At 42.9% G+C, this 23409-nt stretch overlaps 1 protein-coding gene across 2 annotated transcripts in view; it reads left to right on the top strand.

The window, feature by feature from the left end:
- The first annotated feature begins 12838 nt into the window (after nucleotides 1-12838).
- Nucleotides 12839-23409, top strand: part of LOC139204526 (transcription factor 7-like 1-B) — a 32157-nt gene continuing 21586 nt past the window's right edge. For both annotated transcript variants that reach the window (XM_070834563.1, XM_070834562.1), the window contains exons 1-3: nucleotides 12839-13711; nucleotides 13884-13956; nucleotides 14048-14175. In XM_070834563.1, coding sequence (XP_070690664.1) covers nucleotides 13526-13711; nucleotides 13884-13956; nucleotides 14048-14175 — 387 coding nt within the window. In that variant the 5' untranslated portion in view covers nucleotides 12839-13525. The remainder of the gene's footprint in view (nucleotides 13712-13883; nucleotides 13957-14047; nucleotides 14176-23409) is intronic.

Raw genomic sequence — 23409 nt, 5'->3', positions numbered from 1 at the left:
TTTACAGTGTCATCTATCAAATTGAATGTTGCATGCTCAGAATCTATTCGTTTATTTAAAGTTAACTTTTCAAATCAATGTGCTCAAGTGCAAAAGTGCACGACAATGGAGCAGCAAAGTACAATGAAGCCAAACACATGTATTATTCACACGTACATAAGAATAAAGAAAAAGACTATAGAATTGTTCATTCAATACCCAATCATTGTAAAGGCATATTCATCTGAGTCAGCTGCATGCTCCGGTTTCTGCACAGCCTTGTCTCGCAGAGCCTCATGAGCTTCCCTTTATATGTCTTTAACAAGAGTGAAAAAAGAGCTCTCATTATTTTAGTGAGTGTGTATGAATGGGTCGCAGTGTTCATTCTTCTTAAATGGCTGATTCAGTGTCAGGTTGAGGATCCTATCGTCAATGTGACACTGAGAGGGACCATTTTCCTTTGGAAAGCTGAAGATTCCTTCAGATAATATCTTATTGTTTGCTCATCTCTGTGCTCTCAATGACCTGCCTGTCCTCGGGGCCTGCCTGTAATCAGATTCAGCCAGCAGCAGAGGTAGCAGTTTGGGTCTTGTGCAGCAGGGGCCTTGTGTTCTGAGTTTGTCTACTTGGAGAGGCCATTTATCAGCATGAGGTTTTCAGACACAGTCAAGCCCACACTTTGTTGGCTTGAAGCCTCAGTTCACAAAGCCTCCCACAGTCGCCCTACTGTACTTTCCTCTGAAATCTCAAATCGCATTGGTTTGCCTGCTACTGTGCACTTTAAACCTGTAGGGTTCGTGGGTGAGAGATAACACCGGCGAGCCCTTCAGTTAGGAGGTGATGCTACCTTGTAAACGTTCAAAGCAATAAGCAAGTAATCTCTTTGTTTCTATTAGGCAACATATCACTGACCCGCATGGGGAATTTCCCACCTATATCCAGAAGTTGAGTTTTTAGTTACAGAGCTGCTGCCCAAGTTCCAAATTGATGTATGAGCCAAGGTGTGAATGTGTCAGAACTGGGATGATATGGGTGGGGGTAGGAGCTTAGTTGACCTGTCTCATGAGGAATATAGCCTATGGTGCTGTTATTTGAAACCATGGACTCAGCAGACTCCAGTGATCCGTCTTTTTGGTCACATGAATCATCATTAGAAGAAGTTCCATTTTACAACAGAGAGCATTCCACTTATTGTGGCAATTATGCTAAAGCCGTGTCTGAGCTTAACTATATTCTTCTCGATGGCACTTTTCCCATGGCTACCACGACAAAGCACATATGCACGCTGTCATTTTCAAAATTAACTTAAATGGAGCTTGCTAATGTCTGAATTATCCAATAAAAGCACAACCAATTAATGTTGAGCACAAGCTGGGCTCACAGTCCCCAGAGGTGTTCTACCTTCGGTCAGTGTATTAGCTTTCTGAGAGCTCTCTTATGGAACAAAGATCCATTGTTCCCATATACTGAGAGATATTTGTTCACTACTTGTATCAATGGTCTTGATTTGATTATACACTCAGGCAATATGTGCAAGCGGTGCTCATGTTTGCAGTGAAGTCAGCACTCTGGACAATCAAATAATTCTTGTGCTAAGTAACTGGAAAAAGGGTCATTATGTATGGAGCAATCAGTATTTCATGGCTCATTTCCTTAGCTGTGATTTGATTTTGCTTGTCAGTGTTAAGGTGGCCTTTGACCTGAAAATCTCTGAGTGATTCCTAAAAACTTTTGGTATCGGTGCTGGTGAGTTATACAAGAATTATAGACTCATTTTCAGCCAGCATCAAATAAACAGAGGCCAATTTTTAAGAGTGGTCCCTTTCAAATTGTTATCATTGTTGTTTTTAAGGCATCATATATTAGGTAGTTTTAGGTACAGCAATACATCAGATTTAAAATGTGTCATATGCTTTGCAAGTACCATCTTAACTGGGAAAGTTAAGCCATCAGAGAAGTATGTTTAATTAAAATTGGAAGTTTTTTCTCTGAAATGAACTAAAGTGAAAGTATCAAAAACTCAGATGAAACCAGTTCTCCAAACTGCACTTTGCATACTTTGCTTTTGACATTTGCGTTGAAACAATATCACTGAACATCATTGTTATTCAAACAGAAAGCATGAGTTATGGATTCATCATCTCCAAAGTGCTTTATGGGCTCTTTTTTTTTAAATTCCTCTCTGATTATCAGGATTTGATGTCTCTCCAGAGAGAGCAAAAAGAATGAGCTCACATCCAGTCCCTTGTGTCTATCACCTCTGATCCACCCTTATCAGATGTGCATCATGTGGAGCACAGGCACAAACCACACATATAGTCATAAAGAACCAGTAATCCTTTGGGGTTAAGCACTTAAAGAGCAATCCCCAGAGCCCCCTGTGTCTCTGTGTTGCACCACAGTTCTGGCACGTGATTGACAGCTCTGGAAACTGTTTTACTATGCTGCTCTTGCAATGAGTGGTCTCCAGAGCCTAGGTAATAACTAGTCTGGAGTGTTGACTAATACATTTAGCGGTGACTCTCCGTCATTAAATGTGTTCCAGCTGTTTGAATTCTGATGACAAATTCAGGTTTTCCCAGTTTGCTGAGCTTCCTTGAGAGACAAAGGAGGGATTTCCTCTGAAACAGACAGGCAGTGGCAGCACCAACAAATGGCCTGGTAATGTCATCAAATAGAAAGTTTGACTAAATATATATATATATATATATATATATATATATATATATATATATATATATATATATATATATGCAGCCTGAGCCGGTGCAGAAACGAAGGAGAAAGCAAGAGTTGAAACAATGTGTGCGTTTTCTATGGGCTGTGTCCTGGGACATGCACAAAGAGAGTAGATTCATAAAAATAAAAAAAACAAGTAAAAAATCCTTTTAGCCACAGCATATTGTAATATTTTGTGACCTCGGTCAAAGGGAACTGTCCTTGTTACAGCTGACACACACAAATACACATGCACACCCAAGATGGGAGATTTGACTACAACTGTTGTTGCATGGTTCAGAGGCATTAAAGCAGCCACCTGTCGTTTGACAGGATTTTTCTCTACAGAGGTGTGTAGTGTCTGCGACTGTGTGTTAGGGTAGGTGACTGGGACATGGTGTGATGTGTGTGTGTGTGTGGGGGGGGACGTCCATCCTGCTGCACAATAAACAGTTTGTTTCCCAGGAGCACCCCTCATGTTCCTGTTGTTGGCTCCATCGCTGCTCACTGGGAAACGTCCTGGCCTCTATTGTCCGGGAGGTCGGGGGTCACAGGATGCTCCTAAAGGCCCAAAAGGGGAGGTAAGAGGTTGCATAGTGAGGCATAGTAAGGACCTAACCCCCCCCCTCCATGTGCGTACCTCTTGAAACACAAAACGTTAAAATTGCTTCTTTTTTACCAATCCAAGTCATTATCAAGAGTTTCAGGAAAGGAAATTAGGACAATGCTCCGACTGACTATTTCATATTGAACATCCTGACGGCCTTCAGTACGTTCTCCGTGTGTAGAGCTCTGTTTCTTGCATGCGTTCTTTGCATATCTTTAATGGCGGACTTAGTCCACAAGCTTTCCCATACAAAAATGGGAAATTCAATCTAAGCAGCTAACAGAGGGTAAGGCATATCATTAAAGAAAAAAACAACCAAGAAAAGAGTGGTTGTGTTGCACCGTTTTCACCACACAAATGTTATACTTAAACCACAGACAGAGCTTGAACTGGCTGAGACTATGGAGTAGACACATGCTTCTGACTGTGGTGACCTTTCAAACACCATAGCACATAAACAGACACAGAAATTCTGATTTTGCAGCCTGATTAAACATGTCGCCTCATACCATCACATGTTCATGATAGTTAAAAAGAGTTGCCATGCTGCCATAATGGAAACTTTGAGTTGCTATGTCTGTGTGAAACAGCATCCATGCAATATGTCCTGTGAAGTTAATTTTTTAAGGCTTTTGAGCAATAGTCTTATTTTTATTACACTTTAACCGAAGAGCTCTAGGGCCTGCCGTCGGTCCTGTGCTTGTGTACTGGTGGAATGGAATGAGTGGCCTATGCTATTCTCTGGACATTTGCAGGGACACATTTATCTTTTTTATGGAGCTAAGCTAACTGCAGCTTTGAACAATATTCCAGATGCTTGTTGTACTGCATTTTTATCAGCTTGATACTAACTGACTGCTCTCCGCAGCCCCTCGATGACAACAAAAAAGCTGTGATCCTTTATGTTTGTGTCTGTTCCCAAAAATAGATTATTTTAACCAACTATGTATCACCATGCAACAGTGTGACAATGTGACGCTCATTGCTTGGAGTGATGAACCTTTAGAGAACGAGCACCTGAAACTGCAGCTCCTCTCAGCATTACAGGGTTTCAAAGTCATAGTGTCGTTCTCAGCCGATGCAGGCAGCTGCCGCGGCGCAAAAGCTCTACAACCCACAGACACAGTCGGGGTTTAGCTGGTGAATGTAGTGGAGCATTTAGCAGCTAAAGTGCCAGATATTTTCCTCAGGAGCTGACCAAAAACAGAGCTAAAAGAGAGTGAATATTGGATCCACATTCACTAAATGGCCGGAAATGTGACTTGAAATAAATGAGCATGTTGCTTTGTAACTGCTGGTTGTGCAACTGTTTGCTAACAAGTTTGCCAAGTCAGCTTAAAAGGTGATGATATGTCAGTGTTATGTTATGTTATGTTATGTTATGAGGTATCTATTGTGTAGGCACACTGTAATATTGTTGTATATTATGTTATATATCATATTATTACTCGATTATCATGGAACTGTGTTACGTGATGTTGAGTAGTTTAATCTGCAACAACACTTTGTATAATGAGCTGATCATTTATACTCAGCCTACAATGTTAATCAGCAAGCTGGCATGTAGCTGCAACAGTCAAATAAATGTAATGTAGGTTAATGGAGTAAATAGTACAATATTTACCACTTAAAGGCGATGGAGTATAATTATAGAATAATAGAATACAATGGAAGCACTCCAGTAAAAAGTACCTCAAATGCTGTACTCAAGTACATAACTTGAGTAAATGTACATGGTACATTCCACCACTGCATGATAGTAGTTTTTATTTTATTGTGCTTGGCCTTGTTATTGCATGTATGAGGATTCGTAGTGTCTGATGAAAGATGAGAAGTTAATGATGGTAACATGAGAGATAATAGGCGCAGCACTTGGCCGTCTTCACTTTTCAACCACAGGCAATTATGAATACAATGCTCATAGTTTGAGTTACATGTTATGAATCTTCCTGGAGGCCTGACCTTCACCTCATCTTGCCCTGTCATATCAGGTTAGGAGTTATGCTGGAGCAGGGACGTGACAGCTGGAAATGGTTTGAGGCTCTCCGGATAGTTTGTTTTCAGACAGCGCTGCAGGGAGTGGACGAGAGACACGTGCAGGTTAGCCCTTTGGCTGTAGTGCTTATGTGCCTCACGGTGATAAAACTATTACTGCGAATGATATCAGTGTAAAAAATCTGCTCTGCGGCGTATTTAGTCTGCTCTTAGTGTTTCCTGTCAGTATGGCAGGCTGATCTGAGCTGTCCAGGTATCCCAGTAATGTGTCACTATCCCAGTTAATTAGACTCCTCTGCGCTTTGAGCACTTTGACCTATTGGGGATTCATTTCCTGGCCTGTTATGTTTCTAAGTCTGCAAGTGGGGTTCTGGCATAATTTGCGTTCTCACTTTCCAATCCTTCTCAGATGGTGGGGTGCTTTTCCTTTCTTTATGACCAAATAAATCTGACTGGTGCCAAAAAAAAAAAAATGGGATTAAAATTCCCCTTTCGCTGTCTTGAGGAGCCCAGCTGCACTGCACTGTTTGTTTTCCACAGCGCCGTGCAGCTGCAGAGTTGAGCATTATAGAGAGGTGGGCCAAGGCAAAACAGAAATGAGTTATTTTTATTGGCACGTACCTTCCCTTTCACCGAGTGATAATTGTATTGTGGAATTAGAAAGCAAGAACAACAGTCTGGTTGAGATAATTTTAATGCTGTTAAACATGCTTTCTGTTTACATGTAATATATTCAAGGTGGTTTTCTTCACTCGGAGGATTTTTTTTACAGTAGCTCTTTTTCTCACAACTGAATTCTCTTTTCTCACCGCGGTCTATTTCAGAGTACACACTGTACTCGCAGCACTTACTGTATGATGTTGAAGCGCATGGGTGACAACATAAATAGTGACTGTTGCCGGAGCACAAAGACTGATAATAACCTATATGGTTAAAACATGACGTAAACTCCACAGAGCAACATGCAGCCCACTGTGGTTTAAAAAAGCACCACGATTATTTAACAGACATACAGCAGCTATTATTGAAACCACACATGAACAGCTAGTCATTCACACGAGAAGGAATGAGCTGCAGAGAGAAAGAAAGAGAGAGAGAGAGAGAGAGAGAGAGAGAGGTGGTGATGCACCTAGAGATAACACACGAAGAAATGTGGTGCAGCAGGTAAGACATGTCTGTGAGCAATATTATCTGGGCGATGGCACCGTTCGGGTGATTCTCGGTAAATAACATCTGAATGTAAATGAGCATGACTGCCCAGCAGGTTTATGAGAGCTCACTCTCTCGGCTGAACGCAATCACTCAAAACCTGCCCTAACCTTGGAGCAAGGTTCACCAAGAGAAGAGAATGGACTGGGTTTTGCGCCTTGCCTAATTATCTGACCATCTCAAGCCATTTCTTCTGGAATTCTGTTTTTTCTTTTTTGCAAAAATAGTCCACTACAATCATATCAATTTTCAGTTTGGATGTGTCTGATTAGCATGACTCAGTTAGTGAGAGTACACTGCCTGCACATCAATTAACTGGCAGCTAAACATTGCAGGTATTTTACCCCTCTGAGTTAAGAACAGCATTCAAAGTACCAGGAAAGTACATCTGTACGTTCCAAGGAGAGTGTTTACTCCCTCACAGTTTATCCCAAATGAACATAGCCCTTACTAATTATCCAATCTATCTGATATTAATCACATAATTTGATGTAAAAAAGATGTAAAACCTCTAATTTGCCGGACATGGCAGATAACAGTCTCCTCCTTATTCCATATATCGAAAAAAATTGTGTACAGACTTAGATAGTCACAAGAAATGCAACATATACAAGCTTTCTTTTCCTGCACAGCAACCCCCTTCTCCTGCAAGGCCAGCTGTAGACATTCAAGTATGAGGCAACCACCAGCGGAGGATTGTGCAGTAATTCTATGGAAGAAGGATTTACGCACCAACACATAAAGATGATGGTTTCCAGACCCTGTGCATTATTGTGAATGTGTGCAGGACATGGTCATTCTATAGCTGGACGAGGTTGAAAAAGCTGATTATAAGTAATACATGTAAAAAAGGAAAGGTCCTCGTGGACTGGGAATGACTTTATCATCTCCTGTGGATACACAGAGACAAAAGCCAGCAAGGACGCTAAAAATATGCAAGAGACTTGTGGTGCAGTTTCCCAAGGCCGGAGAAAGGAAATAGACTGACAGTTTCTCCCTGACCCCTTTACTACCCCCCTGTAACCTCTTAACAACCCCCACGGGGAATCCTGTCTCTATGTGTAAAACAGACAGTCAAAAAGCATCCTGGAAACTTTAGAGCCACGAAAACAAGGGGACATGAGGAAGTCCAATAAGCCTGTATGTAGAGGGCTCAGTCGGGAGATAATCTCGAGGCCACACAGACCAGGCGCCAAGCCTGTAGAGCCTAAAAGCTCCGTGGCGCAGCAGAGCAGCGTGGTCATTGTTGTCTTTGGAAAGTAAGCAGCTTCGGTGAGGCCAGTGGTGTGAAAGCCACCTCTCTTCTTGAGTGTCTGCTCCAGACCCTGTTGTTGACATACAGGGCAGGTGCAGCTGCTTTCTACAACTGCATCGAATAGGAACCCCTCGACACACACACACACACACCCACACACACACATTCATACATACTCACACACATAGAGCTTGGATGTCACAAGACAGGGTTATATGGACAAAGACAAATCTACCATTTTCTTTAATATCTCTGCAACAATCAGCGAGGCACTGCTGAGTTAACCCAGGGCCCACAGAGATGAAAACAATGGCTGGATTCTTCTGGCCTGAAGATGGCTATGGGAAATGGCAGGGATGCCAGGGCTGATAAGTGACCGAGGGGCTCAAGTTACTTCCAGCTGTCTGCAGCCATGCATGCCTCTGCGGAATGTATGGTTCACGCATAATGCAAACCATTTCATTTGCGTAATGCTCATAAAAATCTGGCGGACATATTAAATAAAATCAACAGCCTCTTACTTGGGCAGGGTTTACATCACAGGAAAGAATCTCCAGTCCTCCGAGGAGCGGCGCACTGCGTCCTCAGCTGAGAAAACACAGCCAGTTGAAGTCTGTGACCCTGCCAGCTATAATGTTAACTGGATCAATAAAACCAGGTGATTGCAGAAAGCCTGGATGCAGCATGTGGATAGAGTCTGACTCAGGCTTTGTGGACAATTATGGCAGAGCAGAGCTGAACATAGTAAATAGTGTCCATGAGGACCTGTTGGCATTGTTGGCTCTGCTTGTTATTTTCCCTTAAACCATAAAAGACAGCTTTCCATATAGACACAGCGAGAAATGCTGTCTCCTTGCAATTCAAATAGTGGGAAATTAAGCTCAACATAAAATCAAGCCTGTAAAAGATTAACAGCATTTAATACAGGCCGTACCTTTGTGCTTTAAAGCGAGTTACGCTGAAAAGCTAGCGCCACACTGCATTAGCATCACCTCAATAGCAGTGAGGGCCTCTTCCTGTCCATTTGGAAAATATAAGTACATTTTCAAGCAGCTGCACACTCCAAAAGGAGAGTGCTTTTGGCAGGCTTTGAAGTTCTCAGAAATAATGCTCCTTAAAAGCATCCTCTGCAGTACAGAAAAACACCAACATGTATTTCAGCAAAGAGGCGTGAGCGAGCAGGTCCTTAGCAGCCATGTAAATCCACACTGGACACGTTTGATGTCTTTCAGGTCTCATAATGTCACACCCTTTGCACGAGCAGCATTAATTAGCCTTTGGTAATGCAATATTCACTCATTCATTCATTCATTCGTTCGTTTGTTCACTCAGTGTGTCTGAGCAGTGGACGCACCCAAATGTGTCAAATGGAGTTACAATTTGACCACAGAGAAACCAGCATGGCCAACATTAGAGTCGGATACCTTCATACCTGTGAGTGCTTTCTGGAAAAGGATACTACAAATGCAACAAAACACCAGAGAGAAGGAGAAAAGCAGGAATACAACTTCTCTTTTTTCTTTTCTTTTCTCTGCACAGTTTAGCGTTTCGGTTACGCCCTCTGGGCAGTAAAAACTGTCATCTAATCATATCCTCACACAGTCTTAAATGCCATATACGCCCATACCAGCTTGGAAAGGGGACCTTTCTGTGGATTAAAACGGATATGAGGTTATTTTTGTGAGATCCATGATTGCACGAGGCACTCCCATCCAGACTTAGTGCGATGACTGAGGAGGTGAGCTAATATGGCACAGTGGTGATGCAAACCAGTTGTGTAAGTTCATCTGCAATGGATCCTGCCCTTTGGCTGAAAAGACGAATGTCTTTTAAATCTGTTGATCCCTCTGAAATGTATGAAAGAAAGTCAATACAAACTTTATGTTTGTTTGTTTTTTATTATAAATGGGTCATATGAATGATGAATAAACTATGGGTGAATTTACAAAGACAGTAAAAAAACAGGTGGGCAACAAAATGTTTGACATGTAAATAAAGCACCTTGCGAATGGCATCATTATAAATATAACGATATGTGATCACGTCTATGACAATACTTCTGGATTTGTTTTTTTCAAGTTCTACAAAACCAAATGGAGACATTCTGGAGAGACATTCGGATTAATAAAAGAACATGACTTGGGTATGCTTCAAAGACAATCAAGTGGGACCTAAATCTCCTGAAGTGAGATAGATGGAAGCAGCAGTAGCACGTTGTGTGATCTGACATGTCTTCCGCACACTTTAACTAGTACCATTAAAGAGCCTTGCAGGGCGGGTTTGGCCTGGCAAGACATGTTGGACACACCGCAGCAGATCAGAGGGAAGACAAGGAGAAATGCTTCAACACCTCTGAAACGGAGAGGAGCAAACGTGTTGAGGGGATGGGAATTACTGCTGAATTAAGCACCACTTTGATTGGAAACTGATTGACCGATGGTTGGCAAAACATGAAAGAATGACCTTGAATTCTCCAAAGCCAGTATGGATTGGCACACACATCTCTCCCTCTCTCCTCCCTCTCCTGCTCTCTCTCTCTCTCTTCCACTCTCACTGTCTCACACACACACACATCACTGGGGGAAACACATACATGGGTATCGACACACACCAATGCTCCATCTCTGCTTTTTTTTTTTTTCACTCTCTTTAGCAAGGTGGTGGTGGGGGGGGGGGATGAACACACAGTCACGTACGACAAGCCAGAGTTGAGAGAGCAACTTCAAAGTAAGGCAGATGCAGGGACAGCACCCTCTGAATAAATTTTCTGGCCACCAGTCGATCTGCCCCCAGGCTAAGATTGTGGCTGTTCGCATCTCTCCTGACCCCTCATCAGCTCCCATGTTGAAACCAATCACACTCTAACAAGGCAGTCACAGAGACAGAAAATGGGAGCGATAAGTAAATAGGAAGGAGATAAAATCCTCTTTCACGTGTTGCAAGTATGAAGAAATGAATTTTCAGCAAACACTCCATTTTCCAAAAGTGCCGCTTGTTTGATGAATTAATCGGTGTGGGTGGGGGCTTCAGACCAACACCAACATAAAACATACCTGACATGTATCAGTCGGTGATTATACATGAGTGATCCTGCACACAAAATAATTTTGCTTTCCAAGCCAAGCCAAAAGCAATCTATTAATGTGCTTTATTTTAACGCCGGCAATTGTTTTGCAACAATAGGCATCATTTTGGTTTTGAAATGGCTGATTTCTCACTCTGGAATAAAACAGTTTGAGATACACTGGATGTTTTTTTTAATTCATCACACAAGTGTTATATCTCACTGTGCTGTTACAGCTGACTGCGAACAACAGTCTGCTTACTGCATGCCAATGGTGCTTAATAGCACAGTGCTGAAACTTATGCGTGTGTGAGAAGTGTCAGTGTTTTAAGAGATAGTCCTGTTCAGCGACTGCTTATGCATGTCATTATTATTTTTCTGTGTTGACTTGTTTTAATATTTGATTTCTTTATTAAACATTCATGAGGCTATGGTGCATGAGCACTGAATATTTGTAATTACACCTGCTGGGACATGCACAGTCCATTACATCTCTGACATGTGGTGTGTTTAAGGGGGGAAAAAATCTGTATTTTCTTTGTTTTGTGTTGGTTTGGGGTATATAAAACTATATCGCAGGTCAGTGTCAAACTACAGGGCTGATAGAAATGAACATCTTGTCTGAGCATCATTTGGAGAATGCATTCTATCACATTCTCTGCATACTGTAGCCCAGAAAAACAATGATGAGAGCCCTGAGGGCAAATATTCACCTGTGTGTGCGCATGCAAGTGCAAACATGTATTTCAGTGTACAGCGAGCCCACTATCCATAACTACCCCGTGCGCAATTCATAGAGGATGCAGTAAGATGCAGTAACCACCATGTATGTTGCTTTTAAGTGAATACAAATACACACACTGGCGTGCACGCGTGCTCAAACACCCGGGAGGAGTGGGGATCTAATGAGGCCCGTGGAGACTCTGCTGGATTGTCAGTCAACCCTCAGCTTGCTGACACGCAGTCGACAACATCAATGACTTCTTTTCTCAAACAAGGGGAAGCCTGTCGGATTGCATCAGAAGCAAAGAGAAGCCTGATGTCCATCGGACTGAGAGAGGTGATGGTCGGATGAGGAGAGGAAACGCTCTCCAGGAACGCCACAGTAAAGCCTAGGTACGGCGCGCTCCACCCCGAGGAACTTTCACGTGTCTTTGTCGTTTAAAACACACCTCTGAGCCGTGATTAAGATTTATGTGTAGGTCACTTCTCGGGAAAAAAAGGGGGCGAAAAAAAGTCGTAACCACTTCCCTTGTTCTTCCAAAAGTGCTTGCAAAACTTGGCCTCCAACCCTGTTCCTCAAATCAACAATCAGGCCAAGTATTTCAGTCGAGAGAGAGAGAGAGAGAGAGAGAGGGAGGGAGGGAGAAGTCCTGTCACAGGAGGCCTGCATGTTCACAGGCTTGTTGCCTCACTCTGTCATATGGTTGTGCCATAATTGTCCATGCTGATCCCAGGTGTTATTGCGCCTTTGTCTTTCCCAGCATTGTTTCGGGACACGCAGACGTGCAATTTACGTGGCGGTGTGTAATTATGACTTTCTCACTAAAGCCTGACCCGTCATTTTCACACACAGGGAGGCAGTGTGGTCTCCGGCACTCGCCTCGGCGATAACTGGAGATACCCAACTTGTCACAGCACCGCTGCTCAAGTTGCCTTCAACTCACTTGTAACACAATTAGGGGAGCATAATTAGTGCTTGTGCGCTTTTACAATAAGCAGACCGGCGGATGGGAGGGGTGGCTACTGTTTTTGATAATAATAATAATGGGCCTAATAATAATCAGAACCATCATTTCTCCATGCACAGACCTCCTCTTTTATGTACAAATGGCCTAATTTCTGTGCACGGTGTGGTGTCTGTGCGTTAGTGGTTTGAGTGTGGAGAAAAGCTGATCTACATGGTGGTGAATGAAGTGTCGGTTTTCAGTGCAAACTCCTCCCCTACGAACGGGCTGCGCTTTTCTTCCACTTGAACAACCAAGTAGTTTTCAGGGCGCATTCCCCGGCAGCAATGTGGAGGGAAAGGGCGACCACGTCCAGCTGAACAGCTTTTTTTTAAAAAAAAAACAAACTTTTGCGTCCTGTTTTATTTCTCGTCTTTAGTTTATTAACTTTGCGTAAGCAGAGAACCGTCGCTTCGGGGTGGAAAACACGCGAGCCACAAGTGAAGAAAACTGCAGATCGTCTCGTGTTTTTTTCTTCTTCTTCTTCTAAACTCGAGCCATTGTTTTCTCACACATGGATATTAGGAGATGAAATCGGACGTGTTTCTCGCTCTTGTGTAACCCTCTCGGTGGCTTGGACTGTAGTTTATGCGGTCCCAGGGCTCTAGTAGGAGGAGGAGAGAGTCCCATTCCTCAGCAGCACAACAGGGAGAGACACACAGGGGCCACAAGTTGTCCGCAAGCTGCGAAGGAGACGAAAGTTTGCCAAGCTGCTGCGCATCCGGCCGCTGACGCCAAACACTGACCGATATTTTCTAGCAGCGTGTGTGTTGTAGCCGTGGATTATGACCGCCATGGACCGCGGGATCACCTTCAGAGGATGAAAAAGGAGTTTTGAAACATGAACAGTTTCTTGTAGTTAGTCGACTACTCCGGCGACTCGTTTGGACTACACCGATCAAATCTAATTAAAAAGAGTCAATTGTCCTTGTTTTTCCTCTCCTCGATACCGCACGCGCTGCTCTGCAAAAATGCCACAGTTGAACGGAGGTGGTGGGGATGATTTGGGGGCCAACGATGAGATGATATCTTTTAAAGACGAAGGGGAGCAGGAGGAAAAGATCTCTGAAAATGTGTCGGCGGAAAGGGATTTGGATGATGTGAAATCCTCCTTAGTGAACGAGTCGGAAAACAACAGCAGCTCGTCGGACTCGGAGGTAAGGACGCAGCGCGCACAACGCGCTCCCCACACCGCTCAGCATGGAGAGAAATAAGATTTAATGCTGCTCAAAGTTTCAATACTTTCTTCCCCTCCGTGTGTGTGACTCTCTCTCTGTCTGTGTGTATGTGTGTGTGTGTGTGTGTGCATGTGTATTCTACTCATGTCAGCAAGCAGAGAGGCGCCCCCAAACCAGACCCGACTCAGAAAGTTATGAGAAAACAAGAGACTACTTCAGTGAAGGTAACCATTAAAACAAAATCCACACTTCTTTGCGCGCCGTGGCTGGCATTTAATGTCTGTGTTAACGCTGTCTTTTTCTTTATCCCTGCAGCACTGAGAAGGCAGCAAGATGGTGGCTTTTTTAAGAGTCCTCACTATCCTGGCTACCCGTTTCTCATGATCCCGGACCTCACCAACCCCTACCTATCCAATGGTTCGCTGTCTCCGAGTGCGAGAACAGTAAGTGACCCTGCCGTGAATGTTACTCTTCTCTCTCTTCTTCTTCGTTTTGCTGCACGCTGCAAAAACTTTGTCCGTGCGTAAAAGTTCCTTGTGCACTGCCAGACCGCCATATTCCCTCCGAGTGGCCTCTCAAGGAGCACTAACTACTTCTTTGTTCTTTTTTTGGGGGGGATATACATTTCTCCCTGCCACCCACTCTCGACATGGCTTGTATTTGACAACTTCTCAAAGTTCAGACACAATAGTCCCTCTTTTTATAATGATTCTGAATGATTTATGGCAGCTCATTGTTGAAAAGACCCAGCAACCCTCATACTGGAACTTGATTATATACATTATAGTTTTAGCTGATTTTTATCTTGTGCTTTTACTAGCAGTTGCCTGTAGGGACTTATATTTTTCAATGTTTAGGTTTGTGTTATTCTAAAAAAAATATTTTAGAATTGTTATTTTGTGGCCTACTCCCACTAGATTGCTTTCCTTTTTGTACTCGGGGTGTTTTGAGGCAGGTATTTGTTTATTATACCTGGCTTTGACACACATGGGATGCATTTCCCTGCCCTGTTCCTGACAGCTGTTGTCCAGAGACTTTAAAAGTCCAGATAAGGCCGACAGTTTTAAGTGAGTGTTGTTGAATTTGCAATGATTCATTTACTTGTTGCATCACATGGGTTGTCCATGAAAGTGACTCTAATCAGTGCATCATGGTTAGCAGTTGTCACACTGGCTTGTTTGCTGGTTTCTCTTATTTTTCCCCCCCAATACAAGCCATAATAAATATCACATACACAACAGGGTAATGAAGCAAAGAGTCTGTACAATAAGTTCACACCTCTTAACAACAGTGCAAACATGACTAATGGATGTGCATGAAGGTTAATGGGGGGGGGGGTGTTATATGAGGCGATAATAAATACTGATTCCAATCAAACATACAAGATTTTAAGCAAATCACCCAACACTGTGTTGAGGAATTGTGGCCTATTAAATTTAAATGGGACTATGCAAACTTCCTTGAAATAATCCCTGCAGGAGAGCTGTGTTCCTCCGAGCTCGTCCATCCCCCAATCCATGTCACATCCCCCCAAAAAACAAGTACTTTCGTTAAGGCCTGGCAGGCATCTGACTGAAAAGACAACCCCCCCCCCTCCTCCTTTTTTTCTGTCTCCTTTTCACTGTTCCAGGCCCACTCCCCTCGCCTCCCTCTACCTTCCATTCAATTAGAAAGGCGTTAGTTGACCATTGTTATTCTGAGCAGTCTTGATGGCTTCATTGGAGGTCTCCATTGGGGCTCATTAACTAAATGGCTACTCTGCTCACGCTAGATGATACAAACCAGTGTGTAGATCCTCTATCTCTTTGCTTTGGGCCACCAGGGTTTTGTAGAATCAATGTCTTAAAGTTGAGGAATGATAAACATCCATGTATGTAGAGTATAAATGCATCATAACAGTTTGTGCTATTTCTCAAAGATTTTTGCAGGAAACTTTATTTTTATATTTATATATGTTTAAAATATTTATTTTAAATGAACCCAATAGTCTAAAGTAAATGATTCTTATTATTTCTATTGTTATCTGGTCTCTGCTTTGTTTTGTCTCGAGTCTGTGGTATTAAAGCCTCTCACTTCCTTGCGATTCTGTCCAGCAAAACAAAGTTCAAAATGAAAACGGCTGTTCTCGTTGCTCGGGGCAAAGTAGCAAATAATTGGAGAGGATTTAAAATTCAGAGGTATAATCCTCCATATTAGAAAAAGAAGAATGAGGTCAATGGGACAGAGTGTGCTGACACTGTCAATCATCAGCGTGGCAGAAAACATGCAGGCAGACAATAGCTGGCATACTTAGCAGGCGTCTTAAGGTCCCCGTGTGGTACATGGCTCTGTGTGAATGCAGCGAATCTGATTGATGAGAGGTTCAACTCAGCACCTTTTTAGGCTGGGGGCTTGGTTTGTTTACACCTGTGGATGAAGTTCAGTACAGTCAGATTTACTGGATGATATTTGCCAGTGTCCTGCACTCACGTCTGGCCAGCAACTTAGTTTAACTAATGAGCTCCAGAGCTACATTTATCACGCCTAATCAGTCTGTGGAATATGCTGATTGGCCCCTGCGATAAAATGCGCCCACAGGGGCACCTGATTTGTGTTGTCACTTCTCTGGTCTTGAGATACAAACAATCCCCAGTGCTTGCAAACAGTTTATTGTCGAGTGTGTCTTGGAAAGCCCTGCTGGGACTGACGGATTTGTTTTATAAGTGTGGTGTGGTATGTGGTTGTACTTGTGCTGCATGAGGCACATTAAAGTTATGCCCCTGAAACAGATTAACACCAGGCAACAGAATGCACAATTCCAGGTGGAGAGCTGCGGTTTCATAGCTTTGAGCGTAATGTAAATATTTTTCTAAGTACGGATTGAACAATGCGTGCATGTGTGCTTGTGAGAGGAATTCTTTTTTTTTTTTTTTTAACATTTCCTGCATCTATCTATTTACAACTCCCCCTTCCTGTCTGACATCTTAGTGTTTTCCTCTAATAATAAGGCAGTGTGATGTATATATATATATATCTATCTTCTGTACACATCTGTATTTAAAAGAACACACTGTGGAATAATAATTACGGGAAGTTGCTCAAGAGTCATCGCGCAGTGATTTCACTCTGCAATGTGCTGCACGTTGAAGGATTTCAGGCCCGAACTTTTAAATTTGGATGTGGCAACCCTATCATGAGCAATGAGAGACAGGCCTACATGGGATCAGCACAGAGTTCCCCTGAGGGCCAAGCATAACTGATTTAAAGCCTGCTCAGAGCTGACATTCTGCTGTAATCCACTGGGAGCTGAGGAGGAGGTTTTATGTTTGCAGAGATGTTCCACCAGACTCCTGCCTGCTGTGGAGTGCGGGGCCAGAGAGGTTTTTTTTTTTTTCCTACTAAGTCAGCCCAACAAATCCAGCATATTGTTTGTCAATTCACTGATGTGATTATCACCCCATTGTTCCTGTAGGGACACATCGCTGCCAGATTTAATCGGTGAGCACACACCGAGGCTTGACGCCACCTCTTGTCAGCTTCATCAGCACTTTTAGATGACTCTGCTAGTACATCATCATCATCACCTAAGGGTGAAATGCCTCTTGTGTGTGAGAGGTGGCGAGTAAGCGAGAGCGAGGTTAGCCACTCAAATATATCTTCATCAAATAGCCAGTGGGTCACTCGAACGCCCGAGCATGATTGTTGAATAGAAAACTGTCTGAGATTGAGATATGAATGGAGAGCTTGTATAAGTCTGAACATGTCATTGGCTGCGATTGCATGCCTCTCCGACTTCTTTCTTTCCCATTCTTTCTGCTGGTTTTGGTGCTTAAAAATGTGCAGACAAAGAAAAGTCAACAGACATTGTCCCGCGGAATAAAAGGGCCTCTCCCTGCATAAGCAAACGCTGTTTGTGTGGAGGTGTCTTTTCATCAGGTGGCTCACTTGGCATTTCACTCACCTTGCTGCGTACGTGTGTGTGTCAGTGTGCACACATGCGTCCATGCATGCTGCACACTTGTGTGTGTGTGTGTGTGTGTAGAGTCTGTGAGTGTCGGTTTAGGGAGGAGGAGGAGCGGGAGGAGGGGGGAGGGGGCCGTTCAGGTGAGGCTCTGTGGATACTTTGCAACAGAGGGAACAGTGTACAGGGCTCACTTTCTGACAACCCTCAGTGTTGTATTCCTGAATGTTAGCACGCAAATATTTTTTCAACGAGGCGCTGTGTCAACAGAGCTAACATTTTTGACTAGGGTGATAGTTTTTAAAAGACTTTTTCTTCAAAGGCAAACACATCTACATCAATTTAGTGGCTCTGTTCAATTAAAATCTGATCGCCAGCAGCCACAGAAATGCCATCGCTGGCTGAGAGCTCTTGTCTGGAGTGATAATGAATACATTGCTTGGGCTTGAAATTGAATTCAATTTGGCAAATAAAAACATGTTATGAAATATTAAATGAATCATAACTTAGTTTGAGAAGATGCTGGACTGAGGTTTGCACATTTGAAAATAGAGGCATTTTAGTTTATTACAGAACAAATTATTACATTATATCAACAATTGTTTGATGTGTTAGCAATTAGTTTTTATTGCACAGAGGTAATCAAGGTCAGGTCTTATGATAACGACACAAACCAAAGCAGTTTGTAGTGGTGATTATATTGCCGTAACAATTGATTGCAAATGATCCACTTCACACATCACTCGCTCATCTAAATCAGAAACTGGAGACAATGCGCTCTTTGTAATCTTTAGCTTACATCCACATACAGTAAACATGCGATTTAAAAGTATATATTTTGTTTTTTCAGACCGTGGATGTTCATGCTCGCTTCCTAACATCACATGTATAGAAGTGTGTGAAATGGTGTCAGTCCTGGGCTGTATCCTTCCCTCTTTGGTCTCTGTGGAAAGCATGAGCTGGCGTCAATTCCTCCCGCTACCCCATAGCCTGCTAGTTCACTACCTAACCCACCCACTCGCCCGCCTGGCATTAGAAATTCTGTTTATAGCGCTCTCTGGCTTCTCGAGCGCGGGGCCCATCAGGAGCATCTCAGCACCCTTTGAGGAAAGGATAACCAACATCTCCCCTCTCCAGCCGCAGACTCCCCGTGTTCAGTGACATCAATGAATCCCTTTGATGTGCCAAGATGAATATGTGTGCAAATGTGTTTTTATCAATTAATGTGTTTTTCTCATTTGCTATGTTTGGCCAGAGCTGCTGCGTGGTTTGGAACATTGCTTTTCCCTGTGAAAAATTTGGGTGAACTTGTGTCTGGATTTGAGAGCGATATAGCCAAAGGTGAACATCTCTAACACACCTGAGTTCTCTCCCAAATCTCTGCTGTATAGCTTTGAGACAGTTTAAACATGTTGTCGACCATATCCGTCCAACATCCCGACAATAAAAACCTCCTCTTGCAGAGTTAGATACTAAAGAGTCATGTCCGCACACGTTCCGTCTACTTTTAAACAATCCTTGTACAGTAGATGGTCATTGCAGGTTTGAGCTATTCTGAAACCCACAGACAGATAGATTGGGAATGTAGCAATGGAAACCTAAAGCTTGCTATCTGTAGTCCCCCACAGCTGCTAATTATCAAAAAAGTGAAAGACAAGTGTTTTTGGAGATGGAGATGTGGGAGGTGGAGACACGGATCATGTGTCATGTGAATACCAGCTTAGTCATGTCTGTTCTGCGGTGCAAACGGCGGCGGGGGGAATTATATAGGAGGATAGAGACTCACTCTCAGGTGACCAAACTCCTGAAACAATTTCTGAACGTGGCTTAATTGTCTAGCTCATTTATTCACTAAAAATCCAAATTCAAGCAGTTTCTTTTCTCCTTTTTGTGTCGCATCAGCGCGGCACGAGTTGAATACAGTTTGGTTTATAATCTGTCAAACACGACAAAGAGGAAACCACTAATTCTCACAGACGAGAAGCTGGAAACAGGGAATCGACTAATCGTTTGAACTGTAGGGAGAAGAATTTCAGCGAACCTTTCAGAATCACTGATAAAGAAAATAGCAGTTGCTTGCAGCCATATTGTATCTAACTTATAGCGACAATGAAGTGTCCTATTGGACTGTCCCATATAAGTACATGTGGCCCTTTCGTAGCCATAACCACTACTGTTTAGCTCACATAAAGAAATGTTTTCCCTCTATAATTGTACCTTAAACGCTTCACTCCATGCTAATAAAACGTGATTGTACAGCAGGAAGAAAAAGAAAAAGCTCTAAACAGGGTTTCATCAGTCTGGTATTCCAAGCAGCTGTTTTCAGTTTAAGCACTGCAGGCAGCAGGAGAGAGAGAGAGAGACAGAGAGAGCGACAGAGAGAGAGAGAGAGCAGGCAGGAGGAGAGATTGTTGATGAGATGTGGTGGTGGGAGCAAAAACTGGGGCAGATACGGGTCCTGCTATTCCTTTGCCTGTTATCCCAAGGTGGGCCGGCTTCCAGACCTTGAGGCACTCACTTATCTGAGGGATTCTGTCTCCCACCGTTCCCCCACCATAGACCACAATGCTTTGCCATTCCCTTACAGCCACAGCCCAATCAGCAAACAGCAGGAGGCTATCAGATCGTGCACATGTTGCATCAGTGCAACTCAGATTTGTATCAGGATTCGCTTCAGTTCACATGCAGGCCGTAGAAATGTGTTGGGAAAGGCCATGTCACACAGTATGTGTGTAGCATCGGCGAGGTTGTACTGGTCATACTAAATTAAGAAGTGGATGGATATCCGTCCAGGATGAGGTTAGTTGACAGCGAGCAGAGCAGCTGTTCTTCTTGTAGAAGTTATAAATCAATTTGGCTGCTTCCCACTGAGTTTGTCCCTGTATTGGTGGAGCAAGTTTGGACTGCCGGTGCGGCGCACGTCCCCTGACGGACACATGTCACGTCAACACATTGCACCTGCACACACATGTGACCTGCTGCACGCTGACATTCACCAGTTTATGGTTGAATGGGTTTAATTTATGTAGATTATGACTAAACTGATAAAAAAGCCCACTGTTCCTCTTCCTGTTTAAATATATTTTATGCTGCAGCATGGATCTGGTTCACTTCGTGATACAATACAGATTGAAACGTACATTTGCTATAAACTTACAGCTGTAACTGATGATGTAACTGATGAGAGCGACGTGCCATCTGTAATCTGAATTTAGCTCTGGCTTTAAAAACACAAGTAGTGTGTGTAATGGATCGTATGTTTGACTGCATAAATCTTAAAGGGAGCCACAGGGAATTTTCCATGGTTGATACATTCATATAAGCAGGACACGTGTTACTGTGTGGTTACTTTTACTGGGTTTGTCTGAAACACAAGGCAAAAGCTTGTGACGCTGCATATGCAGTTTTTAACTGGTTTGTCTGACAAGTAGTTGTGGAAGTAAATAACTAACAACATTGTTCTTATCTCTAACTATTTTAATTGTAATTATAAGTGGCCTTCTCTCTGTGGTTTGCATGATATACAAAAGGTATACATTTCCAAATGATCATGTTTTCAGAAACGTAACATTGTTTTAATAATAATAATAATAACTATAGAATATATATTTTTTTCAAGTCATGAGTCTGTTTTCTTATTTTTTTAAGTTACAGTTAGGATAAGGATATGATAGAGCAGCGTTCAATAAATGATTGATGTATAAAAACAGAATGGATGAGTCCATATGGTCTGTCATATAGTCTGCAAATGTTAAATATCATACATATACGTACAGTTTTCCCATGAGATGAGGCTGTTTGTCCAAATATTGATAATAACCTAACCTCTGGATGCCCTGTGCTTCCCCCAGTTACCATCATAAACCAATTGTACTTGTTAAGAAGTCACAATGTTCTGCAAAGCAGCAAATTTGATTAAAGCTGAGCAAAGGCACAAGTCATCTAAAGTGTGTAGCCTCCTTATCTGGAACCAGACTTGTGGATCCTGTTAGAATAAACAGCAGGGGCAGCAGAAACTTCTGATGGCACGATATTTTTACTTTGGCCTCGACCACAGCATCTCACTCTTTCCCGGCCTTATCTGCTCAATTTGAAATTATGAGGTAATGGCTCTCGATTATGAGTAATGGCTGTTGTCGAGTGCCTTGTGCTCCTCAGACATAAGACACTCTTTAGTGATAGCGGGATTCCCCTTATGCCTGCCTCAGATGATTAGCATAATTAGGTTTCTTTGTTGGGAGATTTAATCATTTCATATACACATGTTTATCTTCTGGCTCTGCACTATAAAATGTGTATTAGCATGAGGCGAATCTTGTATTGGACAATAACGATGGAGGGTCTGACGGCAGCTCCGCACCTCTGCTGACACAATCCCTCATCCGTTTACATGGCTGGATACCAAATCCCCACAAATGTGACTGACTTATTTCCTTCAAATTTAGAGTAGCTACATTAGGGAAAAAAAAAGATCCAATCAGCCCTATATGACATGGAGTAGGCCAAGGAGCCCTTTTGTTTGATTTGTACATGGGTTGGAGGGGCTGGCTATTGGAAATCCCTGAAGCAGGCTTTAGGGGCAGGTCTGATTCTCGTGTGAAATGGGAAGGCTCTATAGCTCTCGGCTGACTTGACTGGGGCTGTATGGGTGTGTTGGCAGGGGGAGCGCCGGTCATGAATAGGGTCTTTGACTACCTCAGACTTGCCCTGAAAGGCAGGACAAAGACCCTAGGGCAACGGCTTAGAGCCTCACAGCTGAGCTACAGAATGCTTGGCCGAGTCTTCCTCCCTCCTTGCCTGATTTAAATACTACAGTGGCTTTCAGCATTCTGGCGACGGAGGCTCGCATTCACCGCAGCACATTTACCATCAACTTTTCTCTCTGTTTTTGTTTACAGTGTACTAATGCCAGAGCTGTTTACGTAATCCATTGTATAGAATCCATCAGAGGTGCTGGTGAATATGCATCAGTGACTCTCTGAAAACCGCCTGAAGATTAGCTTCATGTTGTTCGTATTAAGCAGAATTTATTTGGATACAGACTAACTGCTGGCATATGTGTGTATCACTGCTAATCACAACTACTCGGAGTCGTTAATTATGGAACATTTCTGCTTATCTTCGTGCAAGATGGAGATGATGATGAAGTAAACAAGACGAAACTGGGTGCACACCTCTAATTGCTTGATTATTTTTGACAGATCTGTGCGACTCTTCAACGTCGAGATTTGCAGGGGCAGAATAAAAAGCCATAAATCTTTTTTTGCAGCGTTAATGGGGTTATTTGAGTCCTGTCCAGACACTCTCTCCCCACAGAGTGTCTAGTTTCAGATGTCACTCAGAGCTTTGTTTGCCCCCTAGGGTGAAGGGTTAGAGGTCAAGGTTCAGGGCCAGTTGGCTGAGTGGCCACAAAAGCCCAGGCTTCCCCTCAGCACATCCGATCCCGTCGTCCACACCAGCCTGCAGCTACAATGAAGGGATCGGTTTGCAACATTTGTCTTTTCTTATTATAACCTAAAATTAATTTTCACTTGTGTCAAGAATTACAAGGCCATAGTTCACCGTTTCACAATGAGCTCATAAAACTGGCTTAGTTTTACGGTTGGACAATTGAATTGTTTCTTAGTGGAAACTTGTGTAATTATTCAGTTACAGTTCTCGCTTTGGAAGAGTTTTGTTGCGTTTGCTGTCCAGCTACTGTGTAAGCCCACTGTTACTATACAAAACATCCTTTAAT

The sequence above is a fragment of the Pempheris klunzingeri genome, chromosome 7 (genome assembly GCF_042242105.1).
Source record: "Pempheris klunzingeri isolate RE-2024b chromosome 7, fPemKlu1.hap1, whole genome shotgun sequence".
Classification (NCBI taxonomy): Eukaryota; Metazoa; Chordata; class Actinopteri; order Acropomatiformes; family Pempheridae; genus Pempheris; species Pempheris klunzingeri.
The sequence above is the reverse complement of the archived record's forward strand: the minus strand, read 5'-3'. Positions and strand labels throughout refer to the sequence as shown.